We start from the raw sequence: 26,273 nt of genomic DNA, 5'->3' as shown, positions 1-26,273 counted from the left end.
AAAAAAATAAAATGTATTCCTTCGTTCCAGAATGTTATTTTTGTCGAGGCTCCTTGTAAGGGGACCGCAGTCGCCGTCTGACACATTTTACGAATCAAGTTGCCGAGATCAGATTATCCAATCGAATATTCAGCTCAGGCAGGAAAAATGATTTCTCTTTTGAAAGCAAGATGGCAATTTTACACTTTTGCCATTTGAGTTTATTGGTATTTTTCTCCATCACTGTAATTCAAGTGTATTACACTTTTTTTTTTTTTTTAACTATTCGCCTGTGGAAAAAAGAAAAACAAAAAGGAGAATATTGAATTTAACAGGAGCCACCGGCTGAGTGTGTCACGTAGGACGGGGGTGTAAGTGTGTGTGTGTGTGTGTGTGTGGAGGGGAGCTGGTGACACGGAGCTGGCACGATGAGAGTACATTGTACTTTTAAGCTGGAGGAGGGAGGAGGTGAAGAGGGAGGGATGGAGGGAGGAGACGCGCCGCTGCCCGCCGTCACATTTCACTTTCCAAACGCGCCAAGAGAAGAAGTCAGGATGTAGGATCCGCCGGAGGGTCTCGGCGCTTCTTCCCGCAAAAGAGACGTCCTGGACGGCGGCTGCGCCCGCATCCTCCCGGCCGTCAGTTCCCGGAGGCTACGCTTCATCTTCATCATCATCCCTCCTCCATCAGCAGTGGCTCCGTGTGTGTGTGTTTGTGTGTGTGTGTGTGTGTGTGGGAGGGGGTTCTTCTCGCTGCCCAACATCTCCCCTCTCCTCCTGACTGGATGGATCCTTCTATTCCGGTGAGTTTGAACCCCAACACGCCTTTTTTTGTTGTTGTTTTTTTTTTTTCTTTCTTCCTTTGCGTGAACTATCCCGCAGCGGCGCCGCAAACGCCGAGCGATTCGTACCTTGACTTCACTCGAGTAGATTTGCGGATATGGAGCGTCTTGCGGGATCTTCTCAAAGCCGCTGAGACACATCTAGAGGTAGTACTCGAAATTCTTTTAAATTCAATTTAAATGTAAATAAAGAAAAAAGAAATTAGACAATATTTAAGAAAAAAAAAACAAAACGCACAATCCAGGGAAGCCTCAATCCGACTCAACAGGTTGAACACCCGCTTCCCGCATCCCCCCGCCGTGCAGCTCGGGGAGGGATGGAGTGAAATGAGTTAAAAATCGATGGAGATGCCGAAGAGCCTCAACCACAAGTGGAGAGTCAGGCAATAAAAGAAAGAGATTTTGCTTTAACTCCTGCTTCTAGTGCTGTTAAAACTTTCTGCATCCCCCTGAATATATCACACACACACACTAACACACACAGCGTTGCAGGTAGTGTGAGGGTAGTGCATCGGAAATGCAACCCTGAGAATATCGCGGTCCTCTCCTGCGCAATTACAGCCCCTGGTTCGCTTTGCCCTTGAAATTGTTTTTCGCCGGTCTGCGCTCGGGTTCTCGGCCGTTCCTGAGGGCTTCACTTCGCCTCACTTCTGATTCTGATCTTTGCACGTTCTTATCGCTAAACTCATCGACCCTCCCCGTCCGCAGATGTTAGCTCATTCCCAAAGGGGTCGGGCCTGAAGGTGCGGAGGAGCTCTTCCCGAGGCTTGGCTTCGCAATGGCGACAGGAGTGGCGGCGTGGCTCCCTTTCGCCAGGGCGGCGGCGATCGGCTGGATGCCGGTCGCCAACTGCCCCATGCCCGTCTCGCCGAGAGACAACAGCAAGAGGCAGGACGAGCTGATCATCCTCAACGTCAGCGGGCGCCGCTTTCAAACCTGGAGGACCACCCTGGACCGGTACCCGGACACCCTGCTGGGCAGCTCCGAAAAGGACTTCTTTTACAACGAGGAGACCAAGGAGTATTTCTTCGATCGCGACCCCGACGCCTTCAGGAGCATCCTCAACTTCTACAGAACGGGGAAACTTCACTACCCCCGTCACGAGTGCATCTCGGCGTACGACGAGGAGCTGACCTTCTTCGGCATCATCCCCGAGATCATCGGCGACTGCTGCTACGAAGAGTACAAGGACAGAAAGCGGGAAAACCTGGAGCGGCTTCAGGACGACCAGGAAGAGAACAAGGACCTGAAGCTACCCAACATGAACTTCCGGGAGACCATGTGGCGGGCCTTCGAGAACCCCCACACCTCCACCATGGCCCTGGTCTTCTACTACGTCACCGGCTTCTTCATCGCCATCTCGGTCATCACCAACGTGGTGGAGACAGTTCCCTGCGGCTCCACTGCCAACCACAAGGACATGCCGTGCGGCGAGCGCTACACGGTGGCCTTCTTCTGCATGGACACCGCCTGCGTCATGATCTTCACAGTGGAGTACCTGATGCGCTTGTTCGCCGCGCCCAGCCGCTACCGCTTCATGCGCTCGGTGATGAGCATCATCGACGTGGTGGCCATCCTGCCGTACTACATCGGCCTCGTGATGACCAACAACGAGGACGTTAGCGGCGCCTTCGTGACGCTGCGGGTGTTCCGGGTTTTCCGCATCTTCAAGTTCTCCCGTCACTCGCAGGGTCTGCGGATCCTGGGTTACACGCTCAAGAGCTGCGCCTCGGAGCTGGGCTTCTTGCTTTTCTCGCTCACCATGGCTATCATCATCTTCGCCACGGTCATGTTCTACGCAGAGAAGGGCTCCAGCTCCAGCAAGTTCACCAGCATCCCGGCCTCCTTCTGGTACACCATCGTCACCATGACGACTTTGGGGTGAGTGAGCTTCCCGCCAAAATCCGTCGCGTCATGCCGATGATGCCTTTTGGTTTTAAAATATAAATCCATTGAGTATCGAGCGAGCGGCCGTACGAAGGCTGTCATTCTGCTCGGCGGTGAGGATTTGTTGCGTCAACCCTTTGGCGCCGACAGTAGCAGCTTTCAGTTAGCCTCACAAAGAGCTCGGGAGCTGGGAACCGAAACCGTAACCGAGACGGAAACAGTACCGATATGCGGCGCGGATTTACGCGTCTTAAAAGAAACGAGCGGAATCCCCTATTTTTCATGAAAAACGAGCATCGTGTTTGCGTCGGTCTCCGGCCGGCGAATCGGAACTGAACAGTGGGAATAAAAAAACGATCAAGGATTCGCTCAAACCTTCGCAACGCTGATGGGGCTCGACTCTTTAATGACTCGAAACTAAGCTCTGTTTCGAGAGAACAAATTGGCGGACTAGAAGGGCTGTGCTGGTTGAATAAAAAGTAAAAAAAAAAAAAAAAGAGCAAAAGATTTTTGATTAATAGGGTCTCAGCGCTTTGTGCCTGGAGGCAGAGGCCAATGTCTCACGCTGGCTCATCCAGATTTACTTCAATAACAGTGCAGAACTGAAAGTGAGGTACTCCATTATGAACGCCGAACTGAAAAAAAAAGGGGCTCTTGCGACACCCGTTGTTGATTATTTATTTTTATATGCTAAACTGTTTTTTATGCTGCGGCAGCTCACTGGCTCCTGATGATTAATTAAACGAGGGGGCAAAGATCAGGTGCCTATATTTATATGAGATGGAGAATTTCTTTTTAAACTTTAATTCTACCTCCAGTCAAGAAAAGCCTCGAAGCCAACCATCTTCTAATAACGTCTGTTTCAAAGTGTGAGAGAGAACAATTTCGTGCCCTCATTTTGAAAAAAAATTCTAAACGTAGCTTCATTTTTTTTTCTTAATTGTAACTGTAGAAGGTGGTGGAAAGACTGGTTGAGGCAGGATTAGCACTAACGTTGCGCGCGGACCTCCTTTAAGTCTAATCTGCTCACGTCGGCCATGTAAATATGTATGTCCGCTTCACAAATACTTCCCGTTGTTGTTAAGCAATACAGCCACTAGAGGACAGAGCAGAGTTCAGAGTTCACCTCCAAGTTGAGCTCAAAACCTGGTGATAATGTACTTTCTAAGAAAGAGGAAAAGCAGGAGACGGTGGCGGTACGTGGACGGAGAATTCTTGTTTCTGGTTACACCAGTGCCATGTTGTCTTCTTCCGCTCTTTTCCATTTGCTAGTCGCTCTTGAGCATACCGTGCCTCTACAACTTCTGGCAGTACCGCTCCATTTGCTGCTTTTGGGTACGTGCCTGAGAGCCCCACGAAAGTGTACAGAATTTAGTCAGGGATGAACACAGAGATAGGGGGATACGGCACTTTGAAACGGGGCGTGCTAACTAAACTTGCAATTGTCATGTGCTGGTGGTTAGCCTATAACAACGTTGGCCGACTCCAGAGTACTCAGACCACACATGGAACCCTGAAGGTTTGAAAGACAGAGGAGCGAGAACTGTGCCCATATTCCAAGACATTGAAGCGCTCCTGAACACACCTCTGACCGAATCGGCCCGCGGGAAACTGCTGGTCCCTTTGCTAAAGAGAGCAGGTCATCCTTTCCCATATTCGGTTAGGCCTGGTGGTTCTAGTTAGCACCTTGCTTGGAAGATCTACCGCTATCGGGTGTGAAAATTGGTGAATGTGAGATCCAGAGTTTGAAACTGCGACATGGAGAACATCGCCTTGCAATGAATGAACCAGTCCGGAATGGTCTACTTTCATCCCGGGCAGGAAAAGCAATCTAGTTGACGACCAGCTCTTCCAGGTGAGTCCAGAAGCCTCGCAGGCAAATGGATATTTAAATTTTTCCTCTTATTCTTTCTTGGAGTTGGTTACTCTGGTGTTTGTACTTGGAGGAGTTTTTCGGCATCACCTCCTGGTTGCCTTTAGCTGCCCTCTGAGTGTTCTGGGCCAGAGCCAGAGGTGCGACACATGGCCAAATAATGGATACTTTACAAACACTCTCCACTCCCTCCAAGCCCCTGCATCTCCTGTTAAGCTCGTCAACATGTTTTAGCGTTTTTTCTAAATGATGCAGTGTGTGTTTTTTTTTTTTGGAAGTCGGGGGGTGCACTTTTAATTGCCCAGAATTACCAGAATGCACTGTGGAGGATGAACACCGTGCTTGCATCATCCCGCTGATGGGGGTTGCAGCAGCGAGGAATCGCAAGCTTAAATTCTTCCCCTACTAATCGTTGAAGTCGTATGTCGATGGCGGCGGCAGTTCCTTTGGTAACGTTTCTCGGAACCAAACTGAAGCTGGGAATCGCCTTTTAATTAAGCGGGAGTCTGTGATAGTACACCGCTTTTTTGCTTGTGCAAATCAACACACGTAATTAATAATAATAATTTGTCCTTTATTAATCTCCATGGGGAAATTAGTTCTCTGCAATTAACCCATCATAGATGGAGCAGTTAGGGGTTCGGTGTCTTGCTCAACAACACATTTCAACACACCAGGAGGAGCCCGGAATTGAACCTCCTGCGCCACACCACCCCAAATTACACTTTTGAGGTATCATCGTATCTCTGTAGAGGAGGCCGTTCCAGGCCTGTTTATAATTACACCTTCTCATTTCTGGTCCATTGGCTTATTCTGCACAAACAGAAATGGAAGCCAAATTAAAAGTCAACCATTAGCTGGGAGCAGTTGCTCTCCGCTGAGATTTCTGACCTTACCTGTGCTGCGAACTATTTACTTTGTTGCGTATCTGTGTGCGCATGTGTGTTCGTGCGTGTGCGTTAAGAGTCATTAGAGGGTCCTTTTGTATCACACATACAAAGGGGCAGAAATGCCAGGGTGAAAGCATTATGCAAATGGTGAGCCCCGAACCACGCGTTTGGAGTGCAGCGCCATTATGTCCGACAACACAATGGGCAACTGCGTAGAGAGTCTACGGCTCCGACGATAATGATCGCCATCGTCATCCAAGGACATTCATCCGCAATCAGAAAAGTAACTGGGAATTGATGCATTTTCAGTACCGGTGCAATACTTTGTCGAGCAGTGACGGTACTTGTGAATCGTCTCCACAGCCATAAAGGTCTAGATTTCTTGTCAACGGGAGGAAATTTGAAATGTCGATGCGACAGATATTTATGTTCTCCCAAATTCAAAAATCTATGCGCTATGAGTTGCTGCATCAATGTCGATTTTGTGCAACATCGGTGGTTAGATCATTAGGAGTAAAAAGCACAATCGCGGCAAGAAGGTCCATGGTTGGATTCCCCATGTTCTCCACCGTGTCTGTATGGGGTTCCTTCGGGTTCCTCCGCTGTCCAAAAACATGCAGGAGGTTCATTGGAGATCTTGAATTGGTCAGATACGTGAATATCAGGGTGAATAGTTGAATGTCTGTGTGATGGGTGAATAAGAGTGAATTCTTGTATGTTTATGTATGATGCATTAATGAATGAGTGAATGTTTGTTTGCTTCTATATGATGCATGAATGTAAGATTCGATTGCTGTATGTCTCTATATTTTGGTGATTAGAGGATGAATGGTTGAATTTCATCATGTAATGTGTCAATAACAAGGTTCTACGTTTCTATATGATCCATGAATGAGAGTGAAGGGTTGCGTAACACTATACTAAAGGGCGAGTAATGTTTCCGTCTATGTGACATGTGAATGAGAGGGTGAATGGTCGTATGTTTCTATGTGATGTGTTTTTGAGAGTGAATGGTTCTGTCTCCATGTGATGTGCGAATGAGTGAATCAGTCTTTATATGATGTGTAATGGTTGGATGTTTCTATATGATGCATTAATGAGGGAGTGAATGGCTGTATATATAATTTCTATATAATGAGCATGCACTGCTGTATTTCTTGATGTAACACTGCGATCCTGAGTGTATAAGATGTATAGATAATCAATGAATGTTATGGAAAACATGATGCATAACCCCCTCAACCCCTTCACTCACACACATACACACACACACAACCATGTTCCTGCTTGGCACGCTCCTGAAGAGAAGCTAATCTCTTTGTAATTACTACCGCAAGTGAACACCCAGCATAGCCCCCCCCCCCGGCGGCCCGGGGGCCGGTCCCAGCGCGGTGCCTGTCAATCTGCTCACCTGCTGACGCAGCGTTTGCTCAGGTGATGAAGTCACGGACAAACCCGTCCGTCAGCGCACATCAGGAGCTGTAGCGGCGGGGACACGGTTACCTCTTATCTCTCCCATTTGATTTGCGATTTAGCCCCTGCGATGCTATCATTTTGTCAGGTTCAGGCCAGTTCGTTGAGTCAGCGTCGAACCCCTGCCTTTCTCTCAATCAAATGTAAACACCGTTTGCATTTCGGACCTATTAAAACCATTCATTATCGTTGTAGTTTATCCTGCGCTCGTGCTAGCGGGGATGTTTGAGCCGATATGCGGGGTTCACCCTGGACGGGTCGCTAAACAAGCATTCACACGCCATTAAGATATATGCAGCCATGCAAACTCTTATTCGCACGTCAGGACAATTAGGGGTCTCTAGTGAACCAGAGAACCGAAGGAACCCCATGTAGACAACATCGGAATCGAATCAGGAACCGTCTTGCTGTGAGGCGGCAGCGCTAACCCCTTAACCCCAAGTGGTAAGACCAAATGTTTAAAAATATTACATTGTTTCATCAGTTTAGATTCCGATGAAGGTTTATCGTCCATGATGGTGACCCGTGAGCAAATCGTCGAGGGGCCATACGGTCTGGTCTAATTTCTGGGTGTTGACAATGGCTAAAAACCAAACCAATCAAATGAAGTCAAGGGTCATTGATGGGAAAAATAATGTGACCAGGGCAAGCGTGTCCTGGCTGTGATGCCCATTGGTTGCCTTGACAACAGAAGCTTTATCTTCTTTTTTTTTTTCAATATTTTGACGGCAATCATATGATTGCAAAAAAAAAAAAAAAAAAAACCCTTGTGAGTGGGATGCCCGATTCCGCTCCAGGCATTTCTGGAGGCGATCCTGTTCCCCGGTAGCGCCACGTCCTCGAACTGAACCCGGTGTCCTGTGAAATAAAGTGGCAGTGATTGGCTGAGCTGCCGCACATCAGACGGAGCGGCGAGTGGAGGCCACGCAGATCTGCAGATTTAAATGGAACCCAGATGGGCAGATTTCCTCGGTTTGCCACTCCGCCTTCCCTTGAGTGACGGCCAGTCATTTGCTGCTCGGCCATTTCGAGATGTAGCGAAAATATAATCATGTTTAAGCAGTTTCACCATGTTGTACTAATGTTTGGTGAAGTCCCCGAACATTTTTATGAATTATTATTATTTTTTAAAAATATATATTTTAGTTAATAAGTTGATAAATATATAGTTGATAAATCAAATTAATTTAAAACTATTAAATTAATGATAAAACTATATATACATATATATAAAACGATATATATATAAAACTATATATATATATATATAGTTTTATAGTTATAGTTATATGGTTATATATATACATATAGTTTTATATATATGTATATATAGTTTTATCATTAATTTAATATATAAAACTATATATATAAATATATATATCGTTTTATATATGTATATAGTTATATAAATTAGTATTTATATAGTATATATAAATGAATTATAAAACTATATGTATAGTTTTATAATTTATTTAATATTGTTTATGTTAATTAAATTAACATGAATTGATTTAATAATTGAATTATTTGTTAATAAGTCAAATTAATTTAAAATTATTAAATTAATTATAAATTAATTATAAAACTATATATATATATAAGTATATATATAGTTTTATATATGTATATAGTTATATAAATTAGTATTTATATAGTATATATAAATGAATTATAAAACTATATATATAGTTTTATAATTTATTTAATAATTGTTATGTTAATTAAATTAACATTAATTGATTTAATAATTGATTTATTTGTTAATAAGTCAAATTAATTTAAAATTATTAAATTAATTATGAATTAATTATAAAACTATATATACATATATATATATATATATAAAACTATACATATATTTATAGTTTTATGATTCATTTTTATAATTTTAAATTAATTTGATTTATTAACTATATATTTATTAACTTATTAACTAAAATGAATGCATACAACCATTCACTCACTCACAGTTCTCATACCGTGGCTGCTCTGAATGTAACGTCCAATCAGCGCCTTTGGGGCCTTTTTGTGGATAGTTTGAAATCACCCTGAGTTCTCTCATAGACTCTAATTTAAAAAAACATTTTTTATAATATATCTTTTTTACTAGAATTATCATTATTGTTGATAATTAATCAATTAATTTATTTTTGAAAAACAGTCTCTTCAGAAGGCCTGGCTCTTAGTCGCTGCTCTAATTCATCCCAAAGGTATTCTATGGGGTTGAGGTCGGGACCGTGCTGGCCAATCAAGTTCGTCCACACCAGACTCTGTCTTCCATGTCTGTATGGACCTTGCTTTGTGCACTGGTGCACAGTCATGTTGGAAAAGGAAGGGGCCAGCTCCAAACTGTTCCCCCAAAATTAGGAGCATGGAAATGTGCAGAACTAAGGGACCAAGCCCAGCTCCTGAAATCCAACCCCACAGCTAATCTGAAGGCCATATGAAGTTTGGAGGTCTGTAGCGATGGACTCTGCAGAAAGTTGGCGATCTCTTCGCACTATGTGCCTCAACGTCCGCTGAACCCACTCTGCCAGTTTACATGGCCTAACACTTTGTGGCTGAGTTGCTGTCATTCCCAAACACTTCAGTTTTCTTATAATACAGCTGAAAATTCATCTGTGGAATATTAGGAGCGAGGAAATACCATGACTGGATCTGTCGCGCAGGTAGCACCCTATCACAGTTCCGCGGTGGAATTCACTGAGTTCCTGAGAGTAACCAATTCTTTCACAAATGCTTGTAAAAACTAGGTGCTTGATTTCATATTCCTGTGGCCATGGAAGTGATTGTAACACCTGATTCAGATTATTTGATTGGTAAGCGGATACTTTTGACCATATAGTGTATCTTGAAGTACAGTGGCAATTCTTCTATGAATGAATGGTCAATGTAGATAATTTCACTCGTGAATAATCTTGGATGCACCTTCCTTTAGCCTATGTAGCTTCCTATTGGTCTCAACTTGTATTGCTATGAAATTTTTGAATCACCTGTTAATTTCACCTAAGTCATCGTTGCAAAAGTTGCCAACCCTTGATAATTTTGTCCGCCGCCACTGCATGCAACCGTTCACAGGTCAGAGAAAGAGACAACCATTCACTCAGTCATTCATATTCACTCTATATCATATTATATATAGACATAAACCAATTCACCCTCTGATTCACACATTTGGACAATATAGGGTGTCCAGTGAACCTCCCGCATGTATTACACTGTGAGAGGAACCCCAAGCAGTGACAGTGAGAATGTGGAAACTCCCAGAAAGAGAAAGAACCCCCAGTGGGAATCTAACCGTGGACCTTTTTTGCAGTCTCTCCATGTGAAAGTATTTCTGCAGAAATAAAAAACCTGACACGTCTGTGCTGACAGCGCTCAGATTCTCAGAAACAACCAATTTTGCCGAGATTTTCTCGCAAAGCATCGAGACTATCAACCTTTATTTTTATGCTGGTTCATTCACACACACACACACACACGATCATTGCCTTTGATTTTGTCCCGTTTTTATGACCTGCCTTTCCGGCGTCCGTGCCTGCGTACAAGCCCAGACAGCACAACGTTTCTCCGTAATGCTTTGGAGATCCGGGTGGGGGGGCCGAGGGATGTTTGGGGGGGAGGGAGGGAAGGGGGGGGGGGGGGGTTACTGAGGGTGTTAAATCAACCTCAGGCGGCTGATAAAAGGCACTGGATTGGATCTCGCCGCTGCCTGCCGACGCAGCGGGAAGCGGCCGGATACCCGGTCACCGGCATCACCGGAACTGGACCTGAATGATTGATGAGGAGGGAGAAAACCCTCTTTACCCCAGCCTCGTGCACGCCTCTCCTCGGGGAGCGGCTATTTTGAGAAAGCGGTGTGAACAGCGGATGGAGGAGGTTATCTATTTCAACCGTAATCTTATACCTGTTTTTTTTTTTTTTTTTTTTTTTTTTTTTTTACCTGCACGACAGGTGCGCTGGAAAAAAAAAAAAACAAAGGTTTCGCCAGCGCGCCCGGCAGCCCTCTGCCCGCCCTCCTCCCTCCGTCTCCGAAAACCCGATTAACCCAATAATGAGAGAAATATTAATGAGGTGTGCATTGAAATCTGACTCGGGTGTTATAATTAGAGTGATTCTCCCAGTTGTGGAGTCCTGGTCCTGGACAGAGGCGTGTTCCGCAGCGCAAAACCAGAGGAAGTGTTGTTATGCATGTAGGTCATGTTCCCGTCGCTGCTTTAATCAGCGGCTATATATAAAATCTGCTTCTTTCTTCGGAGAGACTTCTAGCTTTCCCCCCCTCCTCACCCTCGGTTCAGCATTTCTATTAGACAAAGTGGACCGGGCCCAGGGGCCGGGGGGGGTCGGACGGGTCGTCCCTTCAGGTTCACAGTGTTCCAAATTGAGCAAAAACGACCGGGAAGAGGATCCGGCGGAGTGAAAGGCGAAGGAAACACACACACACACACTGACACGCATGTGGAAAAACACTGGAAGAGAGGGAAAAGTGAAACACTAACCTGAGCTAATTTCACGGGTACAGGTGTAGCTGATTGGATGGGGTAAAACTCGGGAATGGGGCCAGCCTGACAAAGACTGATTGCCTGACACAGGAAGGGCAGGACAGCCAATCACGCGGGGGGAAACCGAACGCAGGCAGGAAGTGAGAGGCGGAATAGCAGCAGAAGGGAATACAAATGGACGCAGCTCACAAGCGAAATTCAGGAAACGTCCAAAGCCTAATGCAATACAAGAGTGACGAAAACTCACTTTTGTGAATTGTTTTAAACCGTTCATGCATTCATGAATGTGTTTCTTGTTTTATGGACGTTCTTGGAACTGGTTTCCCTTGACAATGAATTCTTATTTTGTAATTAATCCAGATAGGTCGCAATAAATGAATAATAAGCATACTGTTGCAGCCAGATTTGAATAGTGCACAGAAATGTAGACATTATCAAGATGGAGAACAAATTAAAATTTGCTCATTCGTTCATTCGTTATCTATACCGCTTATCGTGCGCTCACATGCCTCGCTATATCATATTGAGACATACAAACATTCGTGGAGGTTCTTAGTCGTCCAGGTCATGGTGGTTTCTTGTCAAAATCTTCTTGTCGTGTCAACTGGACTTGAATTTCTTCACTGGAAAATGTTTCACCCTCATCCCAGAGGCCTCTTCACCTCTAATGATCTATGGGGAGTTTCTGAATATAACTGAAGAAGCCTCTGGAATGAGGGGTGAAACATCTTCCGATGAAGAAATTTAAGTCCTGTTGCCACGACAAGAAGATTTCGACAAGCTTTCACTTATTTATTCCTGTGTCACATACAGGACTGTCTCAGAAAATTAGAATATTGTGATAAAGTTCTTTATCTTCTGTAATGCAATTACAAAAAACAAAAATGTCATACATTCTGGATTCATTGCAAATCAAGTAAAATATTGCAAGCCTTTTGTTATTTTAATATTGCTGATTATGGCTTACATCTTAAGAAAACTCAAAAATCCTATCTCAAAATATTAGAATACCATGAAAAAGTAATTTTTGTTTTTTTAACTGCATTACAGAAGAACTTTATCATAATATTCTAATTTTCTGAGAAAGTCCTGTATATACACACAACCGCTCACGCTGTCATTCACAACTCATAGACATACAACGCATTTACTTTCATTCACATGTCATATACAATGTACAACCATTCACCCGTTCATTTACACGTCATATAGAGGCATATAACCATTCATCCATTCATATCTGCAAAATTTAGGGTCTCCAATGAAGTTCCTGCATGCTTCTGGACTGTGGGAGGAAAGCAAAGAACGCTGGGAAAACATGGAGACTCTGCCCAGAGAGGCCTACTGTTGGAAGTGAATGGGAGACCTTCTTGCTAACCACTGCGCCATCGTGCTGCCTTTGCTTAGAGCTACGCTTAAGAAAATAAAATGAATAGAATCCCACAATGCTATGTTGATGCTAGCCAGAGTGTAAACAAGTCCAGCCTGACGGCGCCGGCTAGACTTGTCGACACGTATCGTTGAAACCAAAGAGAAATCCATCAGAAGAAGAAGTGAAGAACAAAAGACGGAACATAAACAAAGCCAACATTGTTTTCTAAATGTCCCGTCTCCTCTTCGCGTCTGCCTGACAAGCTGCTGCTGCAGGAGCAGACGCTGATTTGTTAACATCTCTAAATGTGGGCCACGGACAAAGAAGAAGAAGAAAAAAAAAAAAAACTGCATCAGCGGTTTCAGCACTCGCTAAGAAACAATACGGGTTCCTTCCGACCGATTAAGCTTTCAAGTGCCAGCAGGAATTGTGACTCTTGTCCGTCTGGAGCGAAGGTGGGAACAGCGTGATGGATTACAGATCCATTAAGTCTGCAGAGGTAGGCGCCGGTGGTGGACGTCTGGATTTAGGATCAGGTTTAAGCGCCTTTCTTCGCCGCCTCCTGACGGCAGCGTTCGGCCTTCCTAATGAACTCAAATCAGTCCATCAAGAACCCATTGTTTGGGTTCCTTGTACTTCAGTTCCTCGACGAAAACAAGATTAGTGGAAGTGTCTGGTGGTTTCTTTCTTTCAGCTGTTCACACCAACTAACTTCATGTCCTTTCTCACTCCATCCATAAACCTCCTCTCAAAGACCTCATAGACCTCCTGCATTTCACCATCCCATGACTTTTTCAATCGGACCTTATCTCCAAAACATCTAAAACATGCTCCCTCCCAAAGACAACCTCCAATCTCTTCATCCCTGCTGCCTCCAGCTCAGCCTCCTGTCTTCTCCTCAGTGTCTCTAAACCAGACAACATGGCTGGTCTCACCTCCATCTTCTACATCTTTGGGATATTCTTCCATCACCACTGAAACTTTTCTCCACCTGTTACAACCTCCTTGCACATATTTCTCCAAACTCTCCATTACTCTGGACTGTTGACCCTAAGTGCTTCATATCCTCCACATGGGCACCTCTCCTCTCCAGGTCAGACCTCCACCTCTCTAAATTCCCCTCCACCTGTTCCCCATTTTGAGTACAACTCCAAATGTCATCCGCAAACATTGTCCAAGGAGATTCCTGTGGGCATCATCTGCCATCACCAGGGCAAGAGCATGGGGTTCAGAGTAGATCCCTGATGCACGCCTACCTACATCTTGAACTCCTCAAAGCTGTCTCACAGCTTTCATAAACATCCTTCACCACTATCATACTTCCCCACCACTGCAGACTTCCTTACAGATTAAGTACCAAGGTTCCCTTCTTGCTGCAAACTTGTATGCTTTGTCGATCTGTGGAGGTGAATGGTGTGTCTGTTCCTGGACGGCCGAATAAAAATGGCAAATTTTTCTATTTTATCTGAAGGCCTCCATGTTGGAACTTCGGTAAATGGTTCACCTGGAGTTTTTATGATTAAGCTAGTACCTTTGCGCATCGCACACAAATCGATTATTTTCCATTTTTAATTTGCATTTTTCCATGTCAGACGGAACTGCCGGCGCGAGCCGTGAAAATTGGTTAACTCTGGAAAGTCTGGTTCGCCAACCTCCGTGAAGCAGGATTGCCACCGTAACGAAACACGGGCCGAGCAGGTGATGAGTTCCACTGAGAAATCAGATTTCCTGACGACACGGGCGAAGCTCGGGTGCACTCAGACTGAAATGACCCATCTGTAGTTTCTCCTGTATCCATAAAATGTCAAAATTACTCAATTCAGAGTGTTGAATGTGACAAAAGTTCCCCTTGAAAGATGAGTCTGCAGGGAAAACGTTCGCTGTCGATGCAATGAATGGATTATGACGCCTCCGTGAGTCCGCATGCAGGGTAAGCCCGTGGGTCAAGAGGTCTCAGGAACCAATCCCAGCTGAGATTGGGGTGAGAGGCGGGCTTAACCCAGTCAACTGTCAATCAGAGGGCCACATACAGAAACATCGCACTATTCACGCCGGACGGTTCAGGATCTTCAATCCTGAACCGGAATATGGAGAACATGGAGAGAAACCAGGAAGGAGAACATGAGGAGATCCTAGGATTACAAACCTGGAGAGAACCCAGGCAGGAGAACATGGAAGGAACCCAAGAAGGAGAACATGGAATGAATCAAGGTAGGACAGTTTGTAAAGCAGCCAGACGAGCAGGAGAACATGGAGAGAATCCATGTTGGAAAATCTGGAGAGAAACCCGGACAAATCCAGGAGAGGACCCAGGATTTGATAATTTCATGGTGTTTGCCTCCTCACCTCTGAACAACCATCACGCCTCACGCTCTGCACACAAACGGCCGCGATGGGAACTCCTTTCGGGGGAGGGTGTTAACCGCCTGAACCCGACCAGCGACCTGATGATGCAGAAAAAAAAACAACCATCCAGAGCTACACGGGGATTGAGGGACCACCGAGTCGGGATCGAGGAAATCCAACCGTAAATAATTCCCTGTGTTCGTGGATTAATTCACTTTATTTGAATAAAACCTTTGTGTACCGTCAAAAATCTGTCATATAAATAAACCCCAGGTTGCAGCATGAAGAAAAAAGTCCTGGTATTTATGGATATTTATGGATATTTATGAATATGAGCCACGGTCATTGATAATTCTGTAGTGTTTTTTTTTTTTTTTTGGATGCAGGTCATTTGAAGAAGCGGTGAGTGCCGTTTAATTACGGGTTTGTTTTGTTAATAATTTAGGAACTCTAATAAATTCAGCAGCAGCGAGCGCTTGGTTTTCGGAGCAGGAATGTTGTTTTGTGGCATTTTTTTTTTTTTTTTTGTTTCTTTCGTCGCCGTTCTGCCTTCACTGTTGAATTAATGGCCTGTTTTCGTCGCCCGTCGGACCCCCCCTGGGTCAAGGCAAGTGCAGCCGGTAGAAAATTAGAAATATTCCCGCCGTGGTCGAGCCAAGGCCTGAACCAATTTCTCAGCACAGGCCTCCTAGAGAAGTCGCAAAGGTTGTCTGGGAAAGCTCGACACCGCCACTCTCTCAATCCCTCTTTCCTCTATTGCGGAGTTAAAAAAGAAAACAAAACAAAAAAACAACCAACCCGGGTTCAGGCCGTCGTGCATGGTTGCCATACCATAATGGCTACTTTCATTAACAATCAGCCCATAATGCCCCAGTGGTGTTTGTTTCATCAGCCCTCCATCAGTTCTCTTGTTCCAGAGGAGGCAGCTGCACAGTGTGTGTGTGTGTGTGTGTGTGTGTGCAAACAACCCCCTTGTATAAAAAACAACTGCTTATCAAATCATCATGTCATGTGCTTGTTAATATGTCACGTCCAAGTACAGAGGCCATTTTTAGCCCCCCACCTTGTTTGGCGAATAGGCATTGACTAAATCACGAGGCCTCCAAGCAATTTACCAAAGAAACAAGTCAAAATCCTACGCAGTTCTCTCTGTAACGCCGAGGACTCTTAATTTAAACGGCAGCACCAAATTTTATTGCCCCATCCAGTGACGGCAGCCCCTCGGGTTTGAGCCATGAACTTTCTCATTCCCCAAAATGTACGGTACTTTGGTCTCCGACTGCATGGTACTTCCTTTGCAATGTACAGTAGAACCTTGGCTTACGAAATGAATTTGTTCTTTGACTCAGTTCGCAAACATTTCGGTTCAATGTTCAACGTTGAAATAGATGTAAACCGCAATGACCTGTTCTCTAGCTCCAAAAAAACATACTTTTTTATGGGTTTATTTATGGCAAAAATACAGAAAGAATTTGAAGAGTAATTATTACTGTGTTTCTGGTGTTCTTTCTCTTCTTGGCAGCACTTGTACTCTATTTTTCCTTAACTAAATCAGCAAAAGTAAAGTAATTCTCACATTTGAGACCCTCGCGAACACTATCTATAGATATATATATATTTACAACCACTAAATAGTGGTGCAATGCCAGGGGGGTGCATGTGACTCCAGGGAACATGCATGAGTATTAGTTTTTTTGCACTAAGCATGCACACACACAGCACAGAGCATGAAATGTGAAGTACAGTGAACAATCTCTCAAGAGACACCATGGAAAAATATTTAACAGGGATGACAAGGATGGCGGTGAGAGATGGGGATAATGAGACAAACGAAAGTCACCCGAAAGCGAAGACGGGGAAATATGACGAAGCATATGTGGCGCTTAGCTTCAGGAAGAAAGACCAGTGTGTTTACCAAAATAATAAATAAATTAAGGCATCACCTAAAGACATTACATTCCTATTACACTGATAAGCCGATAACAGTTTTTTTTTTCAGAGAAAACGTGCTGAATATTGCCAACGATCATCCGGCTTTGTGAAAGCTATTTCAGTAAACCAGCGAGCACTGTCATGTTAATAAATCTTTATTGCAAGTTGATCTTTTCTTTTCTTTAAAGTTAATAAGGATGCAGTGTTGTGCAGGGGTGTACATGTAACAATTTTATAGACAAATGATACCGATTTATAGTTGCAGCGGAGAATGAGAGAGGGCGTGAAATGTTTTCCTCTTCTTTGGGGGGCGGCATAACAGAAAAGAATGGAGAAGCATTGATCCAAACTAACAATAAATTTGCTTTATTGGTATAGTTGCCCCTTTAACCACATCAACCATCCTTAGCCCATCTTTATTTTTCAGGATGGTACAGATGGTTGACTGGATGGTGTCCCTAATGTTTAGCGATCATTTTCTTCCTCAGATCAAGTGTAATTCTTAACTTCTTCTTAAGACCAATATCACCAACACTTTTAGCCTTTTTGGGAGCCATAACGAGGGCTACTGAAAAAAAGTACAAAAACAGTAGAACACAATGATGAAATAACATGGAGTAGCACGCACAACTGTCCCTATGCTACAATGCCACAGCAGGGAAAGCCCATGAGTATGTTTATTTGAACCGAGCCTTATCCACGGCTTGATTAAAAATTTTATCGAAAACTCAATTCGTAAGCCAATTTGTTCGTGATTAGGGTTGTTCATTCATGATATATAACACTTATCCTGCACTCAGGAGGTGCTGGAGCCATTTTATACCTTATGTTATGGTATGATAAATAGTGTAGGGCAGCATGGTAGCACAGGAGTTAGCGCTTCTGCCTCACGACAACAAAGTCCCTCGTTGGATTCTGATTTGGAGGCTTTTCTGTGTGGAGTCTCCTATTTCTCCCTGTGTCTGCGTGGGTTTAATAATAGCCTATGTCGCATGTCTGTCGGCCAGAGTTTTCCCGCTTTGGTTTTAACAGCAGGGACGCTTTATTTCCATGCATCTTCTTTTTGGGTCTTTTCTGACTCAAGTGAACCCAGCCACTGAGGTCCAGCAGCAGGTGGGAAACGTTGCATCAGCCTGGTAATGTAGGACTTTGCAAACCGCTAGCAACAATAGCACCACAGAGTCCATAATGGCGTGCAAAATGCTAAATTCGGCTGTTGTAAAGGATGGAGATGACTCGCCTTCACGCTGCTGCAGCCCCCAGGCCGTGGGAAGGGACGGTACTTCCTGGTCCATCAGAATATGGGGACACCGACACGCTAAAATCAGCGGAGGGCGTCTTGTTTTTCCGCTCGAACGCGCTTGCCGACTACATCAGTTTATTCATTTTAATTAAAAAGGCAGCATGAGGCTTAAGTTGGTGGAGTTTCTGCAGCCCTTAAGATATGAGACGCCCCCGGTGGTTAATCTAAGCCTACATCTGCTATGTCCTCTTGCTTCTGTAACATTTCCTCCCCCCCCCGTGCCAAATCGCTGACGTTATTTTGACCGTATCTTGGCTGCGATGTTCTCTGCGCCATGTGTTCCAACACCTCTGATACACATGACCAGCCTTCCTTCTTCACGTTGTCTCCGCAAAAAGTTGCCGTTGGCTCATGGGCACGACAGCGTCTGCCCATGCATTTGTCAGATCGGGGGATATGCAAAGTCAAAGGCAAATTAAACTTAAACTATTTTTTTTTTTTTTGGTAAATGCTACTTGCCAAGAAAAGGAGATCAGTTTTTGCGACTAACACACAACACACAAATCTGGAAAATACATTTTATCATGTTAAAGGGACATGATGAAAGTTTTGAACGGATGTATTTATCTGCACATCACTAACACTCATCCTACGACATTTCCAGCATTTATTCATTCATTTATTATCTATACTGGTACTCCTGCTCCAAGGGTTGTGGTGGAGTGCCGTAGCCTCTCCCAGATGTCACTTGGTGAGAAGTGGGGTTCACCCTGGACCAATGGTCTATCCATAAATAGAGACGTACAACCATTTCCACATCTGGGCAAATCTATCGACTCCAATCAACCTCCTTCTTGATTTTGGACCATGGGGGTAAACCCAACTAGACATGGTGGGGAAGATGAAGACTCCACGCCTTAGCTGTTCGCTGTTCCTCAGCTGCCTTCTGCTCGTGCTTCATCCGTGATGGGTTAAATCCAGAGGTCAAATTTTGCTGATGTTGTGCTCTATGTATAACTATATGTGACAGTATAAGCCTTTCTTTTCTTCTTGCTGTGAAGCAAGTGTAAAGATTTTAAATCAATTTGAGCATAATAGCTAAAATAGATGAATTCTTTCCACGTTCAAACTGCATAATTGCTTCTTATTTGTCTTTATCACTTTCAAAACACGCATCCCCAACAACGCACTCCTTTTGTCAGCTCTGCTGTACATCTGATGTTATCTATGTGGGATAAAAGCAAGAGAACATGAACTGTACTGTGACCGTCAAACAGCTGCAAGTCTCATGCGCTTTTCAATCAATCGATCAATCAACTTTATTCATTTTAAAAGCAACAGCTGTGAGAACTGGACACCGGGGTGATATAAACTAAGGACATAAAACAAGCAACAAAAAAAATACTGCTAAAAGTGCTGAAATGTACAAAGAACAACCACAATCAGGGAAACAGGGGGAAAAAAAAACAAATTAAGAAAATAAAATCAATGACTCATACTGGGTTTAAGGCCAGGGAGTAAAAGCAGGTTTTTAGACGGTCATTAAGGTGCAGCTGCTCAGTGCATTTGCTGAAAACGCATCCCTCCATGCTGAAGACATATATCGGACAGTCATCGGCATACAAACGCCTTCCAAAGACGGACCCCAGTGGGGGAACGTATAACGAAAAAAGCCAGGGCTTCTAAAATCGACCCCTGTGGATCTCCACTACCTGACAGAGCTGAACCGGTCTGGAGGAGTGTCGGAATGGTGACTGCCGGTGGGAAATTAAAGCGTGGCGGTCCACAGTCTCAAAGGCTGCAGTCAAGTAATGGATCGGCGGGATCACATGGGCACGACAGGATGAACATATTTAATTAAAGTTTTCATAAAACAATGAAATGAACGCCTTGGAATTCAGAATATTGTCTATTCCAACCAGGAGGGGCCGGCGATTGGCGTCCCGTCCGACTCCGACACTGTGCGGTGAGTTTTCTGGCAAATGAATGACTGAGCGGCGTTTGGCCTTGGACTGCCGCCATGGAGAATCTGACGAACGTGTGTGTGTGTGTGTGTGTGTGTGTGTGTGTGTGTGTGTGCGCGCACGCGACCGCGCAAATATGTCTCACTGAGGTCGGCAAAGAGAAGGAAGGGGCTGCGCAAAAGACAGCGGTAACTCAAGGTTACGGGAACGTGGAGACCACAGAGGAAGAACAAGGAGAAACACTGATTTAAAAATTATGGCGTTAATTAGCGCCGTGACAGCGGAAGCAGACAGATGACGGAAGGTGAGAACAAAAGGGACGTTCTGTCCGGAAGACGGAAACGTGGAACGAATGACCGAATGAGAAATCCAAGGCACAAAGGGGGAGGAAGACAGAATCGGCGGTATTATCGGTACACTTCCCTAGCATGCTATCTCCAGATGTTTGTAAACAGAACCTTGAATGACACGACACGCTGTACGCCCTGAATGAAGGGGTTATTTTTAGCCGCTCGGCCACTTATCTCACGTCGCAGCTGGCGAGAGTTTCGGCTCGGAGAGAGGGAGGCAGAGGTAAAGGAAATAAAGCGATGGCCGTGAATGTGGGTGTAGGGGATGGGAAGTGGCCGCAATACATATACGGGGCCTGAAAGCGAGGAGCCGAGGTTTATTGAGCATTTAATATATAAACTAAAAAAAAAGATTGTCAATGCGTGAAACACGGGGAGAAACAAAAGGACGTCCGATTGTTTGGTTTTGCGTTTCCCCGTCTCTGCCCCGCTTGTTGCCTTCCTTAGCCCCCGAGCACATACGCCTTCCTGATATTCTGAATAATATTAGCATGTTTATTTATTTTTCCCATGATGGACTCAAAGCAGCTCAGGGATATGGACGGTTCTCATGACTATCTTTTCACCTAATCTATGAATATCAATGCAAGCTGAGGGAATTGAAAAAAAAAAAACCAACAAAACAATGTATGGTGTTCTTAAATGCATTTGTATGAAAAAGATAAAAAAAACTTATCATGGTGTCTTACCCAGATGATCTGTCACTTTAATTGCATGTTGCTTGTTTTCCTTACACACCCCCGGAGTGTCTGGGTAGACTTGAATTATGATATTAAAATAGAATAGAGCAGAATAAAATAAAGGCGGCACGGTTGCTCCGATGTTCTCTGCTGTGTCTGTACGGGCTTCCCTCTGGTTCTCCGGCTTCCTCCCACACTCCAAAAACATGAGATTCACCCAAAATCACCCAGACTTGTGAATGAGACAGTGAATGGCTGTCTATCCAACTGAGGTGTGAATGAAAGAGCGAATGGCTGCATGTGTCCAGCATCCCCCTGCGAGTGCAGGATAAGTGGAAGAAGATTGATGGATGGATGTATTATTATATTTGTTATTAATAGGATTAGGCGGCACAGTGGTTCAGTGGTTAGCGCTTGGGCCTCACAGCACGAAGAACCTGGTTTGATTCTGACAAGGAGACCTTTGTATGTTCTGCGTGGGCTCTCCACAGTCCCAAAAAATGCAGTTTAATTGGAAAAAATTCCAAAAATTGCCCCGAACGAGTGAGTGAATGATTGTTTATATATGTGGCCCCGGGTCCAGGGTGTACCCCGCCTCTCACCCGATGATAGCTGGGATAGACTCCAGCATCCGCCGCGACCCTGAACGCAGGATAAATGGCAGAAGATAGCTGGATTAATAATATTAAAATAGACTTTTCTACCTTAAAAGCAGACTGACTTAATTGGAAACGTGCAGGGAAAATGAATAATCATGAATGAAATCCTGAAGTTTAAATCAAGATATTTTTGATTCAGAAAATTAGCTTTAGCTTTAGCCTCTCAGGCATCCGTTGTCCTGTGTTTATCGGCGATGCCGCGGCAGAGGGGGTCACTGCTATCCTCATATGTAATCGGTCGATGTAATGACCTGTAACCGGTAAACGTTGCTGATTTAACCGAAGGCGCCTTCGTGTACATTCGCTTCCTGAATTTGTTTATTTGTTTCTTGATTTTGCTGCAGCCTTGTGCAGCCAATTAGCTGCCGAGTACTCAGCACAGCCCTCCCGGCCCGTACGCACACACACACCTGCAATTACGATTTCCATTTCACCCCCTCCATCGATTCCCAATTATTGTAATCACACATATTGTATAATAGCCCAAAAAAGCCGCTGTTGTTTTGAAATTAATTCATGTATTTATTTCGACCGGTCTCGTTCAGGGGGAGGGATCCTGTCCCCGTTTATTGATAATGGCGTCCCGCTGTGTCATCTTCTATTGATTGTTGAGATGTTTAGCGAATAGTCGGGGGGCACGCTTCGAAAAATATCCAGCTGAAAGAAAAATCGAAAAACAGAAAGAACTTAATGCTCTCACCTAGCTTACGGGGAACAAGAAGTCCTTGTTTTTGTAATAATTGTTTTATAATGCAATCACCGAACGAGCAGGCAGGCAGCTTCCTAAAAAGGTGAAATTCAATTTATTTTGGGGGGAAAAAATGAAACGCCTTGTCATTTTTGGCAAATAGACACCCTCTCCGCAGGGGGAGGGGCTGCTTTGGGACCTGCTGCGATCACCAACTGGTTTATGGGAGGAAAATTGTACTTTATGCATATTTATGACCAGTAATACTGCGAGAAAGCTGACTCCACTGTTGCACGTCGTTACATAATCCACTTGGTTTTCAGCGGCGAGAACATTTCTCATCAGCCCCTTTGGCACAGCAGGATCTCTTTGCGGTTCCTCGAACCTTTTTAGCGCATTTCGATAGCAGAGGGATCAGGGATCCTGGACCTCAGCTCCAGGAACCATCTCAGCTCCCACTCCAAGACAGGGTCATTTTTTCACTCCCATAGGAACTCACATGTAAGGATGCTTGGTGATTGGTGGAACTCATAAGCCACACCCATCAACAGATACTACCTGTGGACTGCGCTTTGTCATTTTCAAGAGCCCCACTGTTCAGCTGTTTTCTGTACACAACTGGCAATAAATGGAGCGACAAATGCTCTTCTGGCTTCGTCAAAATTCGTCGTTATGCTGATGACACCCCGCTCTACATCTCCTCCAAACTTCCACTTTCCTCCCTTCCTGAAAACCTGCTGGACATCAAATCATGGGTCTCCATCACCTTTCCCAAACTCTACACAGCCTCCGCCATTCACAAATCTCATAGCTCCTCCATCCTTCCCTTCCCCCGAGTCAAGAGTCTGAGTGTCTACATCGGACATTGTCTCTCCCGTCCAATACTTAAATTATCACTCACTATTTATGCAATATCTATCAACTCTGCCCCTTCTTTGCTCCGCATGCTGCGGCCAGTCTCCTCCATAGCCTTGTCACCTCTCACATAGCTCACTGCAACTCCGTTCTTCTCGGCCTCCCCAGCAAACCCCTCCACAAAACCCCAGTCCTTCAGCAGCTCAGCTGGTTGCCTAACAAAATCTGTGATAAACTTAAAAATATTGCTCCTCAGCTATAAATGCATCCACGACCTGGACCCTCTGTTCCTCTGATGCCTTTCCCTTCTGCTCTCTCGAGCAGTCATCCTTGACCAGACTTGTTTTTTCTACCCACCATACAAATATGAAATTGCCGACTCTCTGCTGTCTCGGTTCCAACTGCTGTAAATCTCTAATCTTTTAAACTCTTTGTAAGGTGACCTTGGGTTTACACCAAGAAAATGCATTATTATTATTGTTATTATTACAAAACTGGAAGCTTTGGACCCGGTTCCACGCGTCAACTCGTGCGCATCCAAACTACTCGCTGGCGGAGTACAACACAAAATATGTTTCATTTAAATCCGTGTGTTGGAGTACTTTGGGCGGTACAATTGCCAGCAGTTGTGTTTCTCGAGCGTGCTTTGTCTCGTACGAATAAAGCCGGGGTAAGCGAAGCAACAAAGTTATAATGACTCCGTCACCACGCTGCTGCTCAAGGCGATTGTAAATGCGAAAAGCAAAATAAACAACTGCCAGTGTCTCAGGGATTACCGCTCTGGAAGACCCCAGGCGTTCGTGAAAGACTTCTCCCGGGATCATTATGCTCCCATCAAAAAGGCGCACGGCTCTAGTCGGCGCTAACATGCCACGTCTCCTCCGAAGTGAATCAACAGCCCGCGCTGCCAATTATATCGACCCCCCCCCCCTCCACCTCCACCCCACTTTCCCCGAGAACAAGAACCCCTGCGCCGCTTTGTAACCCCCTCTGTGTTAGGAGTTCACGCAGGTGCTTCAGTGGCGGCGGATGTGGAAGCGACATCGCAGCTTTGACGACTAAGACTCTCAGGGAACGGCGTGGAAACGGACCGGAGTTTCCCGCTCGGCCTTAATTGAATCCCTGCGCTTTCTCTCTTTTTATTTTTCCTCACTTTGAATTTCATTGTCGAACGAGATGCCGACTTGATGAGGGCATGCGAATGAGTATGCAAATAAAGAGGAAGCGTAAACTGCGGCTCTCTCATTTTTTTTTTTTTATCTCCGGTGGGTCGGAACGCCGTGCAAATGACAGTTTGTGAAGGTTGACTTTTGATGCGCCATTTCATTTCTTTGAGTCGGAGTTTGGCTTTTCATCCCCCGAGGAGGAGACTTCACTTTTCTCCTCGAGAATATTTTACTGTTTTATTGTTTACTTAATGGCAGTCTGCAGAAGACGGGCCTCTACCAAAGCCATCTATTTACAAATAAATATATATATTTATCATATATTTATATACAGGAAATGGATGAATCTCAGACGTGTCTTGTGTGATGTAGCCGCCACAGCTCGAGATCGTACAATGAGCCGTTTGGGGTCCCAAAGTCCAAAAACATGCAGGAGATTCACGGGAGACGTTAAACTGATGTCAATGAGGAAGTGAATGGTTGTACGTCTCTATATCATTTGTGAATGAGTGAATGAGTTGTACGTCTGTGGAGGTTCTCGGTCATCCGGGTCATGGTGAAATATTTCTAGTTAAAACCTAAAAAAAAATAAATAAAATAAAATTTGAAAAACAAATACAATCATAAAAACTAGAATTATTAGAAATCTCAGAATATATCTGCCAGGGGTTTCTATTGTCATGCTTTTGTTTTTGTTTGTTTTTTGGCAGTTCTAATATCCCCAAAGGATATTAGAACTGAAGAAGCTTCTGCGATGAAGGCTGAAGTGTCTTCAAGTGAAGAAGTACAAGTCCAGTTGCCACAAAAATAAGATTTTGACAAGAAATGACAGAGTGAATGGTTGTGTGTCTTTATGACAAGTGAATGAGGGACTGAGTGCCTGTGGAGGTTCTCGGTCGTCCAGGTCATGGTGAATTCTTGTCAAAATCTCGTTGTCGTGGCAACTGGACTTGAGTTTCTTCACTTGAAGTCGTTTCATCCCTCATCCCTCAACCCCTCAGGCGTCTTCAGTTCTAATGACCTATCGGGAGTTTCCGAATATAACTACCGGGGTTTTGGGTAGGTCTAGGTTATGGTGGCTTGTTTTTTGACTCCTCTCCTCTTCTCTCCTCTTAGTGGAGTCAAAGAAGTCATCTTTGTCAAAACAGAAAAATCCTCTCTTAACAGACAAGAGGCCCTCAGACACGACATTTCACAAATGTATAACATCATACTGGGATCAATACCAAGACAGATTTGCAAACACAGACCAGAATACAGACCATCTGCACCCTTCAAACAACCAAGAAAGACCCACCACCAGAACAAGCCCTCGCTAACGTCCACATGAGCTTCAGTTTATGTGATCCAACTGTTTGTTTTGCTCCTTTGTTTAACTTTACCATTTCACATTCCAGTCCAGGTAATCCCACGAAATTGCTCTTTTGTTCCAACGAACGAACCCTCATTAGCATAACACCCTCACACGTAGTTTCTGCAGATCATCTTTTTCATTTACACACCAAACCACCATAACCTAGACCTTCCCAAAACCCTGGGGGTTTATTTGGAAACTCCCCACAGGAAATTTGAA

General features: G+C 44.5%; 1 protein-coding gene across 3 annotated transcripts in view; it reads left to right on the top strand.

The window, feature by feature from the left end:
- The first annotated feature begins 386 nt into the window (after positions 1–386).
- Positions 387–26,273, top strand: part of LOC147232734 (A-type voltage-gated potassium channel KCND3-like) — a 100,503-nt gene continuing 74,616 nt past the window's right edge. For all 3 annotated transcript variants that reach the window (XM_086149759.1, XM_086149758.1, XM_086149760.1), the window contains exons 1-2: positions 387–781; positions 1,529–2,701. In XM_086149759.1, the coding sequence (XP_086005885.1) occupies positions 1,599–2,701 (1,103 nt within the window). In that variant the 5' untranslated portion in view covers positions 387–781; positions 1,529–1,598. The remainder of the gene's footprint in view (positions 782–1,528; positions 2,702–26,273) is intronic.

This window comes from Fistularia commersonii, chromosome 7 (genome assembly GCF_037954325.1).
Source record: "Fistularia commersonii isolate RoL2024-O1a breed Wild chromosome 7, RoL_Fcom_v1.0, whole genome shotgun sequence".
Lineage (NCBI taxonomy): Eukaryota > Metazoa > Chordata > Actinopteri > Syngnathiformes > Fistulariidae > Fistularia > Fistularia commersonii.
This window is presented reverse-complemented; position numbering and strand designations above follow the sequence as displayed.